This window comes from Cydia pomonella, chromosome 18 (genome assembly GCF_033807575.1).
Source record: "Cydia pomonella isolate Wapato2018A chromosome 18, ilCydPomo1, whole genome shotgun sequence".
NCBI classification, from domain to species: Eukaryota; Metazoa; Arthropoda; class Insecta; order Lepidoptera; family Tortricidae; genus Cydia; species Cydia pomonella.
In genome coordinates this window covers 14,756,391-14,776,301 of record NC_084720.1, presented here as the reverse complement: position 1 = coordinate 14,776,301, position 19,911 = coordinate 14,756,391, and the positions used below count along the sequence as shown (strand labels likewise).

Genomic DNA, 19,911 nt, shown 5'->3' with positions numbered 1-19,911 from the left:
GCTTCGAGCGCTTGGTAGGCGGGATATGGGCGGTGCTCACGTGGTTCTGCTTCAAGGCCGCAATGATAATTCGTATGCAAGGGCTTATCCCTAGTTTATATCTACGTTTGTTGTAAAAAATCCATTATGAAATTTAACTCTTCGTTCCATAAATATGTAACGATATCTACTTTTGCCTAAGTTGTTAACTTGTTAATTAATAACTAGCCAAAAAGCATAGCCAATTTTAAGATAAATTAATACATACACTAAAAACCCGTCAGCTCAAAAAGCCACACATTATCGCAATCTCGTTCAGTTTTCGATAAATTTCATTAACCCGCCGTTGCTTGATTTAGTATTATTAAACTGTCAGTCGCCGGCCCCGCGGGCCTCGCCGACAATAGCACTCGATTATCGTAGGTTCTATAGCGACTGACATTACACTGGATCGGTTTGGCTGGAACCTGTAAAAACTAGCTTTTGTGTAGCTTGTAGACCACACTTTTTCTGCGCAAATCTGTGTAACATACAGCTACTGTTCCAACGATAAAAAAATATGAGACGAGATATGGCTGCATCGATCCTAAATGATGGGAAAAGGCCAAAGAAATAATGATGATTATTTTTTACTTATAGTAAGTAGTATACTTAATACAAAAACCAGTGTTCCATCCATTGCAAAACTCACCCCAAGGTGGTTCAAATGGTTGTATCTGTTCTGCCTGTTTCTATGGTAGAACCAGGCAGGTAACATGCAGTAACTTTGGAAAGGAGCAGAACCAGTTTTGCCTCGAGCAACTTGTGCTCCCCCTGAGACCGTTCACCATGCCACCTACTGTACAACTAGCAAGCAGCGACCAATCGCAAATTATTCCTCGATTATGGACTCACCTCCGGCCAATCAACTACACTATCTTGCCGCAATGCATCCCATTTAAGTTGTAGGTCTCTAATTAATTTCTTACTTAACGAACATTTACACTCAATTTATTTTGACGATAACGGAATAAATCGAATCAGGTCAAATCTTCACAGGTACGCCAGACAAATAATTATTTATCAAGCTCTACAAATACTGGAAATAATTATGAGCAAACAGACAATTTACACATTTCGTGTTTGCTGCCGGGACTGGAACTTTCATCGTATTCTGTTACATTTGGGTGATTTTTATTTATTCGTTTGAGTTTAACGTGAAACTATATTTTATTGAAATGGCTAAACTATTTACTATTGGGACCAATGGAGTGCTGTAGCAGAGAGGTAGAGGAGAAGGTAGCGGCTTTCTAATTTATCATAGCATCTTGTACCCTTACGGGCGCATGCAATTGTCAATGAAGTGAGAAGTGGGGGTCAAATTTATCTACAGTTGGTTCTATTTAAAACCAGGGAGAATTTGAAATAGAGGTGGATTGTCAAAGAAAACATTGTTGTTGTCACATGATTAAAACTTTTGGAACGCCATTTGACTTTGATCCTCATTCTTTCACTGATATGTGTTAAATTTGTTAAATATCAAAAGTGGCGCCATCTAATAGAGCAGAGGTCAAAGGTATTAAAAAAAATATAGGCAATTTTGTTATATAATGATGTCCGATAAATGTCAAATCAGGAAAAAATTAGGCATGTCTAAAAAAATTTATATGTCGCTTACGGCGTAGTTTTGAAAAAATACTTTTACTCTTTGATAACAAATGTGTACCTTACCTCTATATCTGAAGCATAAAATATATTACTAAAATATTTACAATATGTGTCATTTTCTAGAGACACAGATGAAAATCTGATTTTACGAAACCAACAGTACGAATCCTCGGTTTGATATTAAAGAAATAGCAAATTCAATTTCGTTCACTTTAGGAGATATTTTTGCTGAAAATCTGTATTGCAGTCTAACCTATCTATTCGGCCTGATTCGAACTTTAAGATACGTTAAAAATGTTCTAAGAATACGATATGGATTGAACTTGTCACTATCAAAAGTGAGGTTTTTGTTTGAAGACACGTCACCTAAGACACTGACGTATCTAATCCATATCGTATCCTTAGCAAATGTTTGACGTATGTTAAAGTTCGAATAGGGCCGTTTGTATTGTACAGTCAAGTCTGAAAATATCGATACGAAAATAGTGCCAAAAATTTGTATACACGACCTTACTGCCCATATATTAAGGTAGTGTAGGTATACATATTTCTGGCACTTTGTCCGTATCGATATTTTCAGACCTGACCGTTATGTGGCTCTGCTTTATTAAAATGTTACAATCGTCGGGGGATATCAGAATACGTCTGATCTAAAGCAGCCACCGCAGCCCATGAGCGCTTGCAGCTCTAGTGGACTCCACGCCCGTGGCCGACACCCTCAAGCTTGCAAGGATTTCTCCTTGGGATTCCTGGAAGCCTTATTCACCATCAGGAACACAATACTACATACTTACGTATAAGATAAATAAAGTCTAAGAAAAAACTTGCCTCGAAAAATCAAGATAAATTTATACTCGAGTAGATGGCGACACCGTTTGATATTTAACACATATGAGTGAAAGAACATGGGTCAAACAAACTTAATTGTAAATACGCCTCTATTATACTAAATTCTGTTTGCACTTACAGAATAAATAGCAGTGCTATTATGGATGTGGTCTTCTGTATGGTGAAGTTACTTCCCCAGTTGGACCGTTCCAGATAACATTTCGCTCTGCCGGCATGGCAGAACGAAATGTTTGTCTCTTTTGGTTAGACGTAGTTTAAGAGACCCGTGTCTACTGGAGGAACTAACCGCAACGATCGCGTTCGACGTTGCAAATATGTAAACTTTTGTGGATCCTATACTATTTCCACAGTATTTGACACCTACCAGTTACATAAATAAAATGTTCCAAAATTCTTTCAGAGATAATTAAGATCCGGACATCTTAGCAGAAGGGTCAGGGTTTCCGGATCTTTACTATATCTGCAAGAATGTCCCATAAGTCATGAATTTGGTTAACTACATCTAGTACGAGTAGTACGTTTTATAAGTGGAAAAAGGAACTTGTCATGCGTTAGGGCCGATGCCGACGGACTGCAACCCGACTACAATTTTGTATGGGAACTGCTCACCGACAGCACGGTGCACGCCCATACAAGTTGCAGTCCGTCTGTAGTGTCTGTACCGACCCTTATGGAGAGGCAACATGATTCTTGATGAATATAAACTCTGTATTTAGTACCATTAGGTATATTATTGTCTTCTATTACAGTGGAACCTCGATATCACGAATCTAAAGAAAAACCCTACACCGATTTGATTTTTTTATAGTACCTAGTGCATTTGCCCTCGGGAAAGCGTCATTTGGTGAAGTGGTACTGCTAATGAATATCTTACAATGCATTTAAAGTTGGTTCTGTTTTGCTTATATTTTGTAAAAGGATAATTCTTCCCTTCCAGGTCCTTTACCTCCTCAATGTGTACGGATGCATTATTTTATTTGAGCTTCCCGCGGCCCGTCACCACTAAATAAATTACTACGCGATGAATTAAATATTTGAATTTGCGGTATCCGTGCAACGTGTGGTCTGTTTCATGTGTTTTACTGTTTCTCTCATTACTGTATTAATTATATTAATAAACTGCGTATAATATACCTTTTTAATAAAGTTGCTTAAAAAATGCTACTTTACGTAGCTGTTTAGCGGGCGGAAAGTTGGTTTTCGCGAACGAATGCTTTTCACTTTTCCATTTTTTTTATTACACTTGTTCCAATTCATGACTACTTATTGATGAGTGTTAATGTTAGTTTCCTTTAAAAGTCGTAATGAACATAAAAACCTACTGTTAATTAAAGAATAATAGAAATAAGCAAGTTTCATATTTTATTAATTACCTCTTCATCATTATAACACGATTAGTTTTTAATATTGGATATTGAAAAACCGTTATAACCGTTATTAGAAAATAAGTTGTATTACCGCGAACCACGTTCGACGTGTTGCCTCTCTGTCGCACTTGTAAATCACACGTTGAACGTCGTTCGCGGTAGGCCCTCTGAATGGAACGGAATATCGAAACGCCTGTCAAAGAAGAGGCGTTTCTAATTACTGCAAGCATGTTTTAAGTTTCCAAAGGCAACAATCGATGTTGTTTTTATATAATTTAAATATACAATACACAAATAATCGTAAATAACGATACTTAGGTAATAATAGCACAACGTTTTATATTTACAATTGTTTTTGTCTGCATGCATGCAATGCATTTTGTATGCAATGCATAAAAAAAATTCCTACTTGCTGTTTTTCTTATTTTTTCGAAACTGAATTAAAAACTTCGTTCGATACACGTGCGGAAATGTCATTCTTCACTCGTTCCGATTCTCTCGGCAAGATATCTCGGTACTCGTGAAGTAGTGACATACTTTCCGCACTAGCATCGAAATGTACTATTTCATTTCTCATGCTCTGAAAGTAGGTCGTTGTTATTCTAAAAAGAGAGCAGAAAATGATACGTTTCTTTCTAAGAACGTTTTTTCTATTTTATACTATAAGCAATTAAAATTTTGGTTTCAAATGCAATTTCCGTTCAGTACCCCTAGTGTAAATTCATTCGATAGCGTGACGTGACGTACGCGTTTGCGTTAAGTCTCATTTTGTATAGGATTTTGAGTTTCCAAAACGTCCCGCTTGGCGCGCTGTTTCTAAATCCCATACAAAATGAGACTTAACGCAAACGCGTACGTTTTACGCTATCGAATAAATTTACACTAGGGGTTCTGATAATTACCTCCCCATTGCATAAATAACGATATTTACACCTAAATTATTCATTCAAGAAATACAACTGAAGTTTATACTTAGCCGTGTTTTTTTTTTTTAATGCACATGTACATATCTTACTTTCTTCGTATTCGAAATGAAAAGCATAGTATTTTACTCAGGTGAAAGACACCATTTCATCCCTTCATTAGGCCGGTAACTATTTTGTAATCAAGATCAATATAAACTTATTACTTTAATAATACAAGCATATTAATTAACAAAATTATAAATAAGAGAATTCACTCTCAATTAAACTTTAAAACTAAATCTGAGCAGGGAATCTGACCGTTACGCAACGCCAACGATCAAAGATAAAGTCAATGTGAACCAAAAGTGGCAATATCTGTTTTGAAGGGGCACAATTTTACAATAAATTACCGAAATCCATAAAAGACTGCAAAATTTTTAACAAATTCATAAATACATTACGCGAGTAACGAGTATGTTATGTTAGTAATAACGTTTAAGTCCAGCCCTGGGGGTTGCTACTTCGAAGTTATCGAAGTTATCGATAAACTGGGGGCCTACTGCGAAAACTGAAATTACAAATTGCGGGGATCTTTCTCTTTTACTCTCACTAAGACGTAACTAGACTGACAGAGAAAAATTGACGAAATTCGACTTTCGCGATCATAGCCCTGGTTAACTACCATTGCATTGCTGGTGTAGGTGATTAAGATCGTCTGTTTATAGCATGTATTATATTACTTCTTCTTCTTCCTCGCGTTGTTCCGGCATTTTTGCCACGGCTCATGGGAGCCTGGAGTCCGCTTGACCACTAATCCCCAGAATTGGCGTAGGCACTACTTTTTACGAAAGCGACTACCATTTGGCCTTCCAACCCGGAGGGTAAACTAGACCTTATTAGGTTTAGTCCGGTTTTCTACCGATGTTTTCCTTCACCGAAAAGCAACTGGTAAATATCAAATGATATTTCGTAGGTACATTTGTTCCTAAAAACTCATTGGTACGAACACTACGAACCGTGGTTTGAACCCACGACCTCCGGATTTAAAGTCGCATGCTCTTACCGCTAGGCCACCAGCGCTTCATGTATTGTAGTAGTAGTAATAGTAAAACACTTTATTGTACAGAAAGAAACATAAAACAGGACATAACATACATCATTTTGTACAAAAGTGAACTTATCCCTTTCAAGGATTGTATGAAATGAATGAATGAATGAATTTAGGGATTCTATAAAATGAACTTATTCTGCATTTTACGTGTAAGTTTCGGGACTTTTATAGTGCTACCTGTAGTACTACTATTACTTATTGTGACAAAAACGACTTAGTCTAATTTGTTATTTGTTTTTCTATAACATGCGATGCTCATTGATTTACTTTCGTTTTAGTATATATTCCAGTATAAAAATAAAGTTCTTTAACCATAAATATGCAAAAAATTAATATACTTATATTAAAAATGAATAAAAACTTAATGAGAGTCATATTTTTTATGCAGAATAATAACTTACAAAGTTAATTAAACAGTTTAATCTTCATAAAATAAATATTTTATCAGTCCATAAGGGCCTCGGTTCGTTTTACAGCGTCTGAGACAAGATTCAATATAACTGAAGAACCTAAAGTCTAAGAAAATATATACATATAATATGCAAAAGCAAAATCAAATGTTGTTACAATATGCTAAAGATGTAATTTGGCTACATAAGCCATTGTTTTAAATGTGAAATTTAAATTTCTGTTAATATACCTAAAACAAAACACACGTTAATAAAGAATTCGTAATAAACATTCCAAACACTCATATTAATATTAATTTTATTTCAACATTAAATTCATTATAAATGAAGCATCCATGATTTAAATTCACGAAATCACAAATGAGATATCGTAAAATGAATGTGGTGGCTATAATTAATCGAGAAATTGATGTAAAAGTTCGTTGGGTAGTTAAATACCTAGTTGTTAAAATATCAAAATATTTATTAGTGCATTGATTACATTTTGGTTATTGCATACATATTCTTATCGTTTGAAGAGTACACCCAACGTTTTCAAAGCACTTGCAATATAAAAAACCGGACTAATGCGAGTCGGACTCGCCCACCGAAGGTTCCGTATTTTTTTAGTATTTGTTGTTATAACGGCAAGAGAAATAAATCATTTGTGAAAATGTCGACTGTATAGCTATTACGGTTTATGAAATACAGCCTGGTGACAGACGGTCAGACGGAGAGACAGCGGAGTTTTAGTAGTAGGGTAAACTTTTTTAGACAATATGAAAATAATAATAGGTATGATAAAATATACAGATCATTGATATTGCACCGCCATTTTGTTTAATGTTTGAGTGAGGCATGATGCATGTCATGGTTGCAAAACCATACAGCTACTATAAAAAGTACAGGTATTTCATACATCCTTTCATATTAAATGAGCCAAATAAATATACACTTAAATAGATGACTCCAGTGACTCATCCTTGGAACTTGAAAACTTTTCTTCATTTCAATAACGACCTCATGATACTATATTTTTTCAAATTCCCATTATACCTAATCCCTATTTATTGGTCCTCTATTTTGATCTCGAAATACTACAAAAATACTATCGTGTAGAGAAATAATGTCTATGAGTGACTATACTTTAGACTGCCTCGTGTAGACTTCTCCTATATTTATTTCACTAAAAACACAACTCTCCAAAGTCAAGTATGAAACAGTCCCCTTATAGTATCATTTTCCTCTCACATTCGGCCATCCGGACTTTACATCCGTCCCCGGAAGCAAGCCTATACGTCGATTGAGATATACCTCTATTAGTCCAAAAAAGTCATAAGCCACAACCTCTATTATATCGCCGTCATAAATACATTAACACTTTTTCACCTTATGTCATCGGAATAAGGTGAGACCTTGTTTACATACTTACGATGCCTGTATGTGAATAGGACTTTTTTCCTGGCACAGTGTTACGATATGTTTTTTTCACGTCCGCTATTAGGACGTTTTCCTGTTGCTTGTCGTTGATTAATTTAGGGTATCGCGTTGCAGAAACCCCTGTTTGTTACCTTTTGTAGGGAAAGGGATGTGTTTTTTGAAAAATTTCGGACGCAATGAACACAAAGGCAAGACTGTTGTAAACTTAATATAATTTTGTTTACGCATTTGTAAGGTCACAAATAATGTAAAAACACCTTTACCAAATTTAAAGGTACAAAACATATAATTAATGTATTGTAATAGCAAACATCACTTTTAATATGTCTGGGTAAGCCTTATTTATTTGTATCCAAATTTCAAAATGATAGCGTAGGTAATTTTCCGAGATAATTAGCGATGTGATAAACAGATGGACAGAAAGACAAATAGACGAAGTCAAACCGTATAATTAGCTTATATGTTAGTATGATTCACGACAGCTTAAATTCGATTAGACACAGTCGCTTAATTAGGGTTCCTTTTTCTCTTCTTTTGGTAAGCCTAAAGTTTAAAAACCTTACTTGAACCAGAATAAAGTCCGATCTGAATTCCGTAGATGATGTAAATAAGATATGCACCCAGAATGAGAAATGTAAACATATTCCCTGCGCGCACCGCTGCGGAAATCCCACTTACCAGATAAATAGCTTTTCAGTTAGCACGTAGCTTATAGAATATATTAACCTCATAATAATAGTTGCAAAACGTTTTCAACATTCGCTTATTGTCCTGTAAACAGGGACTCGTTATTTATCGTCATCACATCAATTAAAATATCCGTTATAAATAAAAAGCAAACAGCTTCCTCAAAGATTACAACAACAACTCCTTGTAGCGCCAATTTCACCAACTTGACAATTTGCACCTGACACTGACAATTTCCTGTACCATCAGCCATAAAAGTGCATGGCGACTTTATCAATTAATTAATTCAAAATTTCTTCATGCATTTTCATATCATATCTGCGAGAGAAAGCTGCCAGCTCTCTGGTCACCGGTAGAATCTAAGAGTCTTTTACTTATTTCCTTGAATAGTACCTTGGAGCTTGGACCCCACGGCCCTAGTGACTCGACTCCAAATACCACAAAGTGGTATTGGGGGCCGAGACCTCGATATTTGTTTTTTTTTGGTTTCAGCCGCCCCGGCAGCTGCCCCAGCCCTGATCGAAGTTCTTGGTAGATGGGACGGTGCCGGTGTATCGACGCATGTGACGTTGAAAAAAGAATTGGCAGAGAAGTATTCCTCTGCCAATTCTTGGGATTAGATTATCATAACTGTCACCCTTCCCTGCCACACGTTGGGCGCCAGTTTTATACTACCATACCATACCATACAATACTACGTTGGTGGCAAACAAGCATATGGTCCGTTTGATGATAAGCAGGTGGCTGTGTATGTGCGGTCAAACCTAACAGCATACAAAACTCATAGTAACGTGGGCGTAAGCCGCAAGTTGGCCAAATCGGCCAAGCTCACCTATGTCATGGGGCCTGCCGTCTATAACAAACTACCTGACACCATCACCAGCGCCCCAAACTTGGCCATTTTTAAATGTCGCCTCAAACGCTGGCTTGTTGAGCATCCGTTCTACGACTATAATGAATACTTAAATTTCCGCGAATAGGATGTTAAGTAATGTGTATTTTTTTATATTATTAATATTAATGTTTTTGATTTTGATTTGGAATTGTATATTTTGTGACGTATGTAAATAAGCTCTATAATAATTATAACGTGTAAATTGGTTTTACTAATAAATAACTTATGACTTATGACTTATGTCTCCGCATGTGAACGCCTGCAACTCCAGAAAATATGTTACATGCGCGTTGCCGACTCTAACACTCCGCAGCCTCGTTAAGCTCTGGCGACCATAATCACCGGCAGGAACACAACACTATGAGTAAGGTCTATTGTTGTTTTGCTTCGGTTTTATTTAAGGTAGAGGTACTTCCCCAGTTGGGCTCTGCTGTAGATCTGGAATCTGGATCTGGTCAGCGTGACAAGGAAGTGTTGACTGTGTAACATTCAGATATAGGCATCGTTATAGTAACGACATACCTCGGGCTTCTATAGAATATAACTTGAAAGCGGTATAAAGATATAAAAGTACTTAAAATAATTGAAATTCTAGAATATAATACTTGCAATTATAATTAATTTTGCTGATTGCTAAACAAGAGCTCGATCGCATGAAACTTAATGACCCTCCATCAATCAACCTAATTTAATTATTCTGAAACCGCATTCCATGCAGAGATAGATACATTTAATTTATACTATTTTAAGGGTCATTACATTCAATTACATAGTAATATTTACTACGCAAGAATACAATTATTTTATTAAATAATCATGTAAATACTTAATTATATAGGTAATAAATCATTGGAACAGTTATTATGAGGCATGCGGCTTAAATTTTTTTTATATTTCTGTTCAAATAATATCCTTTGTAAATGGAATGTAAATATCATTTCACAATGTCCAATTTGAGACTTGAATAAGCTATTTACTTGCCACTTATCTGACGAATAAAGTCATCGTTGGCGTTTGACAATATTGAAATAAGCTTAACTGGTAGATAAAGTGCTAAATTTTGTTACTTTATTTGTTAATTATTTGTTAGTACCTCCAGAAGAGAGGTGGGTGGGAGGAATGTCATCTCGCTTTGTGTGGTAGGGCATAGCGCAGCGGATGTCATTCCAAATCTAGAGCAGAGCCCAACTGGGGAAGTACCTCCATCTTACAGAAAACCGCAGCTAAATAACACTATACCCTACTCATAGTGTTGATTTGTTCCTGCCGGTAAGTAAGGTTAAGAAGCCGGTAAGAGCTCAACGAGGGGGGGTCGGCAACGCGCATGTAACACCTCTGGAGTTGCAGGCGTACATAGGGTACGGAGACTGCTTACCATCAGCGGGCCGTATGCTTGTTTGCTACCGACGTAGTATAAAAAAAAACTTGGACATTGTGCAACATGCCCTTAATATTGTGTCTTCGGTCAAGGATTTAAAGGTAGTATCAAAAGTCTTTAGGTAATCCACAGACAGTTTTTTGTGTTTAAAAATTCAAATGTCTTCTAATCTTAGTGAACTACATTTACAGTGGACTAAATTTACATTTATAGGCCGGTGAAGAGTTTCAATATGAGTTGGTGAAGTAATTTATTTTATTTCACAAAAGAAAATACAAACATGCAAAAAGTGTACTAACATTTTCTACCAGTGTGGAGTGAATTAATTGCTTACTTCAAATAATTACGAAGGGGCAAGGCCATTGTCGCTAAAAAAGAAGAACGATCCAACTTTACCTTACATGAATAAACACGTTAAAGCGGCTAAAACGTTATCTGTGAAAAAATATCATTTAAAAACCTGACCTGCCAGTGGTTATTTACAATGCCGAGTTTCTTGTCGGTCCCATATTGGGATACCCTTCTACAATTTAGGAGGGATTTAAATCTTCTCGGGTCAGAGGTGTAGGGTTAGAGCCGGTGTAGCTTTATTTGACGTTCATAAGCCCATTGTATTTTATTTATTTATTTAAACTTTATTGCACACATAAAGAAAAATGTACAAATGGCGAACTTAATGCCAAAAGGCATTCTCTACCAGTCAACCATTGGGTCAAACAGAGACATTTGTGTATGTTGGTGCAGGAAAAAAAAAAAAACAATTAATAAGGAAAAAATTAAACGTGAAGTCAAATAATATTAAAAATATATAAATAGTTAAATACTACTACTTATATAATGTATAAAAGATAGACTAATACATATAATTATGTACATATACATGATGGTGAACCTTATTTAAGTTCTCCTGACAGAAGATGCTTGCGAAGTAGTCGTTTGAAAACGGGTTTGCTTTGTAATATGCCTACTTGAAAAAAAAAACTTTTTTTTTGTCTTTATCTTCATAATGTAAGATATACCTATATGTCATTGTATCACAAACAAATAGGAGTCAATGATCTCAAGTTTCTCGCCGGGAGTAATAACCCTGCCCATCACATCCATTTTCTCAATTTAGAAAAAAATATGTATTTACGACCAAAATTATATTTTAAGATAGGCAGTTATTCTTCATCTCCAGTTGCGTGCAGATGAAATACGTCAATCTGCTGAATTTATAAAATAAAAAGCTATTTATTACCCAATTATATTTTTAAACAAGCAATAGAATTATTTTATCTAGTGCCGTAAAATATATTTCATAAAATACAAGTTCGAGGCAATGAGCTCCAATTTCGTGCAAGGAGTAATACCCCTTTGAATCAAGAAAATTTTGTTCTCTATTTTAAAAATACCCACAATTTGCGAACAAAGTTCTGTCGTCAAGTTTCTCGAGTCTGTTCCGAGGCTTAAAATTTACTTGACAGGGCATATGAATTTTAAATTGAAGCAACTTGGACGTTCAGTGCAAGCTGTATTATTATAGGTTTCACGAGCGTTGGTGAATTGAGTTCTTGAGAAAAAAAAATTAAGATGGTCTTCACATTGCGTGTCTGGTCGCGGCGCCAGTGGGAAAATCGCCTAAAACTTTAATAATCTGCACGTACGATTGAGAAAGTGCCGTGTAAAATGATTGACGCAATTTTGTTTTGTCTCGCAACAACACTGGTACATATTCTTTTAAGCGGGACGTTCGCAAAACCACATGAAGACAAGAACATATAAAGAGAAATCCCGAAATTACTTCGACAATTGCGAATAGCCATTACTTTCGGAGAGCTCCTATTAGTTATTATTTCATTAAGCCTAGAGCCCGATTCAGATATTATAAAAACTGGTTACAGTTTTAATACGACCTTGACGATCGTGTTGGTGATTATCGCGTATCTTAATCATTACTTACACTTCTTTTCGTTCCAATACGCATATTACTCAATTGACAAATTTATATTATCTAAGCAAAAAGACCATTGATTCAACACATCGTATCGAATGGGGCCTAAGTCTAACTAAACGGCTACGTCTTATTATTAAGTACCTTTTTATAATATTCGTAACTTATTATTGTTAATAGCTATTTTATTTTTAAAAATTTATTTCAAAAGTCTGTATATCTATATATCTGTTGCGCATGTACCAGTCATCGTGAACGATATTCAAAGTCATGTCAAAACCAGTCGTCAGCCAAAACTAATTTGTTACATCTAAATCGTGCTCTTGGTCAACTCTGCAAGCCATCAGAATAACTTCCTAGTTCTGCCTGGCCAATGGGATGATGTTTTTTGCTGAATCGTGTTTCTTACCAACGCTTTGAAGCTACTTTTACTGATAAAAGTCCTTTAATGAGATTTTAAAGACGGACGTCAAAGTTTAAAAGGTAAAAACGCTTTTTTTCTTTTATCTTGCATTTCAGTTTTTTATTTACGAGAATCATGCCAGAGGATTAAAAGTTGACAAGAAGATGAAAAGGAACATGTTATATTTAATGAGATTAAACTTGTGTATACATTTCACTCAAATGTCACGAAAATATGGAAATTTCTTTAAAAGTCCCGTTTTCTTTCTCCCTGAGTATATTTTGTTAGGTACCATACGATTTTACCATACCATACCATACGGTCTTTAACGCATTGTCATCTTCTAAGAGGGTGTTTCATAGCTCATAGGAAAACTAGACGCTCACATTCAGGTGGTGTTAACCGCAGCTACTTTACTGTTGCGGCGTCATTGTTACTGTATCTTTCAAGTTCCTTCATAAAGTTCGTGTCATCCACGATGAAGCGCAGATTTATAGAATCTAACCTTTAATATCATCATCGCGATTTTATTCCAACACTCATTTTATAAAGGAAATTTACACCTTATACTATAACACGTATATTATGCTTAACAGTAATTAGAAATAGTGGTTTAACGACCAAGACAGCATAGCTAAATGACAACTTAAGGTAATTTCTTTAGAATTTGTCTCAAATAGAAACTAAGTCCAATTTTGCTTACAGCAAAATAATATAAACTTGCTCAACGGTCCTTACTATAATAACTTTTCCTGGACTAAAACTTTATTAACGGCGACTAGTATTATGTATTACGAATTAGAAAGTTGGTTAATTATTAAGAATCACTGTTTTTTTATGAGTGTCAGTCATATAATCAGTACGTTTATTTAAGCTTAAGGGAAAAAATAACTTACCTACATTTTATTAAAAACAACTCTTCAAAAACCCGGAGTACTTAAAAGGGGAAACATCGTTGCGAACGTGGTACCGCGATAATTCCGGGACAGCCAGTGTGTTCAAAGTTTCAACAGCCCTTGGGCACGTGTCACTTATTCTTTACACTCCGCGCTGACTGGATTGCCACTCAAAAAGATTTTTTTTTTTAATGAAACGATTAACATTATTACCGATTGTTAGAAAAGGTCTGCGTGTCACCTTGAGCAAAACTACTTTCGTATGTCCTGATGTTCTCGCTTACAGACCGCGTAGCCAACGTGCAAATCGCTTACGCTCCGTAGGTCGAAACGCAACTGTCATTGTCGCACTAATATGGAAGAGTGATAGAGAGACACAAAGCGTTTCGTTGTCGAAGCGATAGCGATTGTCACCTTGGCTAGGCTGGCGGTCACAATTATCAACAATTTCTCGGGAAATTTTGTGAGCAGGTTCGATGATTAAATAGTTTTTTTTTTTGTCGATACCGTATTGGATTTTTTATATCTACTCGGCGAGGGCTACATAGTTTGGTGTCGAAACTCTGGGACCGAGTGATCAGAGAGTTGGGAGCAACTTAGGCAAGGTAACGCTGGCAGCCTCCTAGGCAGGCCTAGGCACGGTACCTCACGAAGACGAGCTGGGGAGCATATTTTAAGTTGTATTTTATTGTATGTTGTTCATCATATAAATCATTTTTCTAGTAAGATACTCAAAAACAGTGTTTTAACTCACAGCGTGGTTGCGTTTCTACAGTCTTTTAGGATAACATCCCTTGTTGTAAATTACACTACTTTGCAAGTCAAGAGAGATTAAATTTAGTTGCGTTTTATTCTGAAAGGCTAGTAATCCTCATACATATTTACGGAACTTTATAAATGAGGGGCTGTTTTGGAAGGTTCATAAGTATAACTTGAAACTTTTAACCTTTTCCGTCGCAGAGAGTTATGAGTTCTATATCAACTGCCGCCATGATACTTACCCGTAATGAAATGAACTTGTTTAGACATGTCCTTCTTTAGAATGTTGCTATTTATTTTATAATCAAATTCGGAATATTGGAAAATTACTCATGATTATTTTCTTTCTTGTTTGCTTCTGTTCACCGTGGTTCTGAAACTTTTAATTTTTATTGAAAGCACACAGTTTTTAACCTGTAAAAATACATACTATATTTTAGTTCCAAAGTTCATCACAATACTAACAATACTAAGGGGGTAGAGGGAAGTTTAACGGGTTATAAGGACGAAGTCGTGGGCTGAGGGAAGTAACCCATATAATCACGACCACTAAAGTATATAGCCGACTAAGAAGAGTAATAAATCTTTGTGAACCATAGCAGTAAAGCTTGTTAACAGCTAGTCTATAAAGTTAAAAACCTCATTCATATAAACCGTAAACATCTTTCTGTTTGCCGTAAACGTTCCAAGATAAGAGCTTGTTGAGATACTTCCGATGTTAACGATGCATAACGATTTGTCATTATTTTATTGAAATGCATTCGTTGACTATCAATTGAATATGATTATCCTCGCAATATGAAGAGATTTGACTTAACTACCTAGTAGTAGAAATGGTTTATGTTTTAAAACAATATTTATTTGTTTTACACGGGGCAAAGTTGTTGTTTAAGCGCTCGTGCCATTATTGATACTCGAGCAAGCAAAAGATTCTAAAACTGAAATTCTTCCAGAAGTGGAATCTTGAGCGTTGCGAGAGATTCAAGGCACGAGGGTTAAACAAACTTTGCCTTCGAGTAAAACACAAACCTTTTCACCACACCAACGCGAGGAAAATGCTTACCATGCAATATCAAAAAAATCAAATACAAATGAACGTAATAAAAAAATAGAATTCTTAGTTATCATATTAAAGACAATTCCACCAGGTTATATAAGGAAACAAGTCAAAATTTGCATTTGATTACTTTGCCCCACATATGGATAAAATGCAACTTTCTCATTCGTTTTTGAACAATCAAGAGGGCCTATGCCAGTTGGTGTGGTGAAAAAGGAACTTATTATTTAAATGGACAATAGGTACCTTACGGGTTGAATGCATGTAGTTATGATATTGTTACCCAGAGGCTTGTACCTACATGGATAAACTCTAACGCCTTCACAATAGAGGCGTGTTCAGATATTTGTGTGCACATTGACCGCTCCAATATATCTGATGGCGACTGTACAAAAATATATCTCTTTTTGTAAAGTTTTTAGAGAACGGGAGATACTTTTTTTATTATCTGATCCGTTAATTTTGATGATGACTTTATTAATACGAATGTAAAACTGAGAGTATTACAAAATGAAAGGCTATTTATTTATTTATTTGTGTATATACTTTATTCCACAAAATAAAAACGTAATGTATGAAAGGCGAATTGAATGCCATGAGGCATTCTCTACCAGTCAACCTTAGGGCAAAGCAGAAAAGATTGTAGGCGGTGCATTTAAAAATGAAGAAATCGTTATTCAAAAAATTAGAGGCCTAATGCACATATATTAATTATGGACTATTTAGATAAATAAAGATTTTAAAGATATATACATAAATAAACATATACATATATATATACAACCGACTCCTGAGACTGATACTTATCCAACTGATCTTTGAACTATGTCACAACTATGACAATTAACTATATTTCATTTTCCCTTCATAGGTTTTGTGGCGCCTTACAATGCAGCAAAATGCGGTTTGTTCCTATTTTTTCACCGAACAATCCTAAACTACTCGAAATAGTACATTACGATACAAGTGCGAAAAATAGGAAATTCGAAACGAGTGGCGATAAATTAAAACACGACCGAAGGGAGTGTTTTAAATCGACACGAGTTGCGAATTACCTATTCGCACATGTATCGTACAACGTTTTACAGTACATATGGCCCTTTAAATGTTCGACACAGTAACGTAATATGCTACTTCTCGCACTAGTGCTATAAAGTAGCCCCATATGTACTGTAAACACCTTTTATTGACACAAAATGGCTTCTAAAGCGTCAGCCCATCTCCCTAAATAAATAGATTGGTTAAGTGCTCTAAGGCCACTTACTAATCCGGCCCGATTCGAAGAATGAAATACGATAACGATAAGTTCTAGTTTAGATAAGTTCTCAGTTAGATATTGTTTGTATGTCGTATAATTGAGAGAAGCAGCTCGATTCGGGCAACTGATGTCACTTTGACGTTAGAAATATCGTAGATATGGTAGATGCAAGATGCATCTTATTGGGATCACAGTGGAATCGAAATAAACGTCAATTATCACATGTCGTTCAGTTATCGATCTTTTAAAGATCTTAAACGTGTCTTAATCATTCTTCGAATCGGGCCGATCGTTTAATGTTCACGAAATCACCGATTTCGAATTCCGTTTATTACTGAGATGAAGATTTCTTGGTCTTGATCTTTTAGAGCTATATTTGAAATTAAGTTACAGTGCGGCTAACGTGGGCAATGACTCGCGAATGCGACGCGGCGCAAGGGTACGTTTACATCAAATCATACAAAAAGTATGTTCTCCATAGGCACAATGGCGGCAACAGAGTTTATATGTGTGTCTGTGCGAAACTTTAAGTGGAACTGGGGGATGGTTGGGCTTCTCCAATTGGTCTGGTTACTTACTAAATATGTAGTTTGTTTCCTTGAGTATCATATATAAAAACCAAGAGTTGACAGTTTTACAGTTTTAAAGCGTCTGGTAAAAGTTACCGCTGGCGGAAATGGTCTGGCAATGTTGATTATGATTATAAATTTTTAACAATATTTTCTAAAAAATGAATATTTTCTAAAGAATAGTTGGTAATATTTTACCAACCTTTAGCATCTTGAACCGGACAAATGGCCATCGGGCCAATATAGCAAGTATGCAGACATTCAATTATCCCATACATTTTATTCATGAGGAAATAAATAAGGTCTGGCGGCTCTAAGATCTGGAACTATAAAAATTAAAAAAAAAAACAATATTCTGTGATATTATAACTTACGTACCATTAGCGAATTAGATGTCTGTATCTAACGTAAAATATCGTAAAATATTTGGTAGGTACATAAATTAACTTAACCTTCAGTAAAATTTACTTTTACTTTTGTTAATAAATGCGTTTATTTTCCTCACTAACATTGACTAATATTGACTCTTTTACTATCGTGAACGTGTAAATACACTTTATGATATTAAATACGTGCTCTTTATATTAAATAAATATTGTATTTTATATCAAATACGCTTTCTTTGAGCATAGACGGTTAATATTTACGTTCCTACGCGAAACTTGGTAACAAAGCTAGGTAACGTATGCAATACCTACATATATAAAAACGCGTTATTATAAAAAATATACACGTTGCTATTAATCGAAAATTCCACTTATAAAACGTTAGTTGCCTGATGCTTCTTGTTGAGTGCCATATTACCCCGGTTTCTCTAACCTCAGAATACCACCGGAGACTGCTTACCATCAGGCGGGCCGTATGCTTGTTTGCCACCGACGTAGTATAAAAAAAAAAAAAAATAATAGACTCCTCACACTGATATTCTTCTACGCGTTACAGAGAATGAGTCAGTCGAATTAAGTGTTCTCTGATGGTAGTCATTAGGTATAATATTTATTTACGGAGTTTGACTTCCTATGAAAATCTCAAAATATTAGATAGAGAATTAATACCTAATAATAATACCTAACAACAAAATTAAAGTATTTAAAACAAATTGTAAGTATACTTACGAGCAAAGAAACGGAATCACCTCACACACATGTTTGGCTTCTCCGCTCAATAACTTTTCTAAATTTAGCTGATGATAATAAAAATATATAATATTGAAAAACAGTTTCACTTTATTCTTAAGGGTGTCATGAAAATTAGAAAAGTTATTTAGTCTAGAAGCCAAACATGTGAAGTGATTCCGTTTCTTTGCCGAGTTAGTGTAAAATATAACGACGTAATAAAATATTATTTGGCAAAAAGAAACAATATTGTATTAATAATTTTTAAGCGTAGTCAACCCTAACGCTGTTTCGCCGGCAGGTGCGAACAAGAACCCGCACGTTGAAGATAGGTAGGTAGTGTTGAGGCCGCGTACCTACAGGACGCACGCGGTGCGCGGTGCGGCTAGCGGGGCGACGAGCGGCGCGGCAAGCCCTCACCGCTGTCTTCCAAAACAGTCTTATTCAAGTCTATACCTTTTATTCGTTGCGCTCGAAACCGAGCGCTAATTCGCGCGGCACGATCAATGACTTGAATGAGACGGTTATGGAGCCAGATTCCGATTTAAACGACCTTAAAAAACGCTCACGCTAATTGGTGCATACGAAACAAAAGGGAAAAGTAGTGCGTGAGTAGTGGTGTTAAAATGGAGCTGGGCGGGATATGTTGCCAGACAGAATGATGGAAGGTGGGCCAAAATGTTAACGGAATGGTAGCCGCTTTCCGACGAAAGGAGTGCCAGGCGTCCGTTGGCTCATTGGGTGGACGGCATTCGGAACATTGCGGGTCACTTCTGGATGAGATTGGCTCAGAACCAGGATAAGTCGCATACTGGAAAAGAGGCCTATGCTCAGCCGTGGGCGATAAAGGGCTGATATGATGATGAGTGCGTGAGATACGCCCCAATCACCAAGATGATCATCAAAGTTGTACCAGTTCATAATCTTAAGAAATTATTAAATTATAAAATGAGGTTTTTATTGTAGCTATAATTGTGTCGGGAGTCTAAGTGATGCTAGCTCGCGTAGCTGACATGCCACTCGTTAAAGCTTCGTGTCGAACGAAACGCAACTGTCACTGTCGCACTAATATGGAAAAGTGTTAGAGAGAGATGACTATGCTACGCTACGAACCGTTAACGATCGGTATGTTTCCTACGCGGGCCCGTATTTGCTTTTTCCGTCTGTGTTCGCTTAATACAAGTTATACTCTGCTGGTACGTCCGAGATCTCGACTCACGACACAGCGAGATTACGGAATCACTCGGACAATCCTTTTGCCGATAACGCTCAAT

The 19,911-nt window shown here is 36.0% G+C and overlaps 1 protein-coding gene across 1 annotated transcript in view; it reads left to right on the top strand.

Moving 5' to 3' along the window:
• LOC133527906 (uncharacterized) overlaps positions 1–8,994 on the top strand; it is a 71,389-nt gene extending 62,395 nt beyond the window's left edge. Inside the window, exon 2 of the mRNA XM_061865101.1 lies at positions 8,867–8,994. Within this exon, the coding sequence (XP_061721085.1) occupies positions 8,867–8,994 (128 nt within the window). The remainder of the gene's footprint in view (positions 1–8,866) is intronic.
• The last annotated feature ends 10,917 nt before the right edge of the window (positions 8,995–19,911 follow it).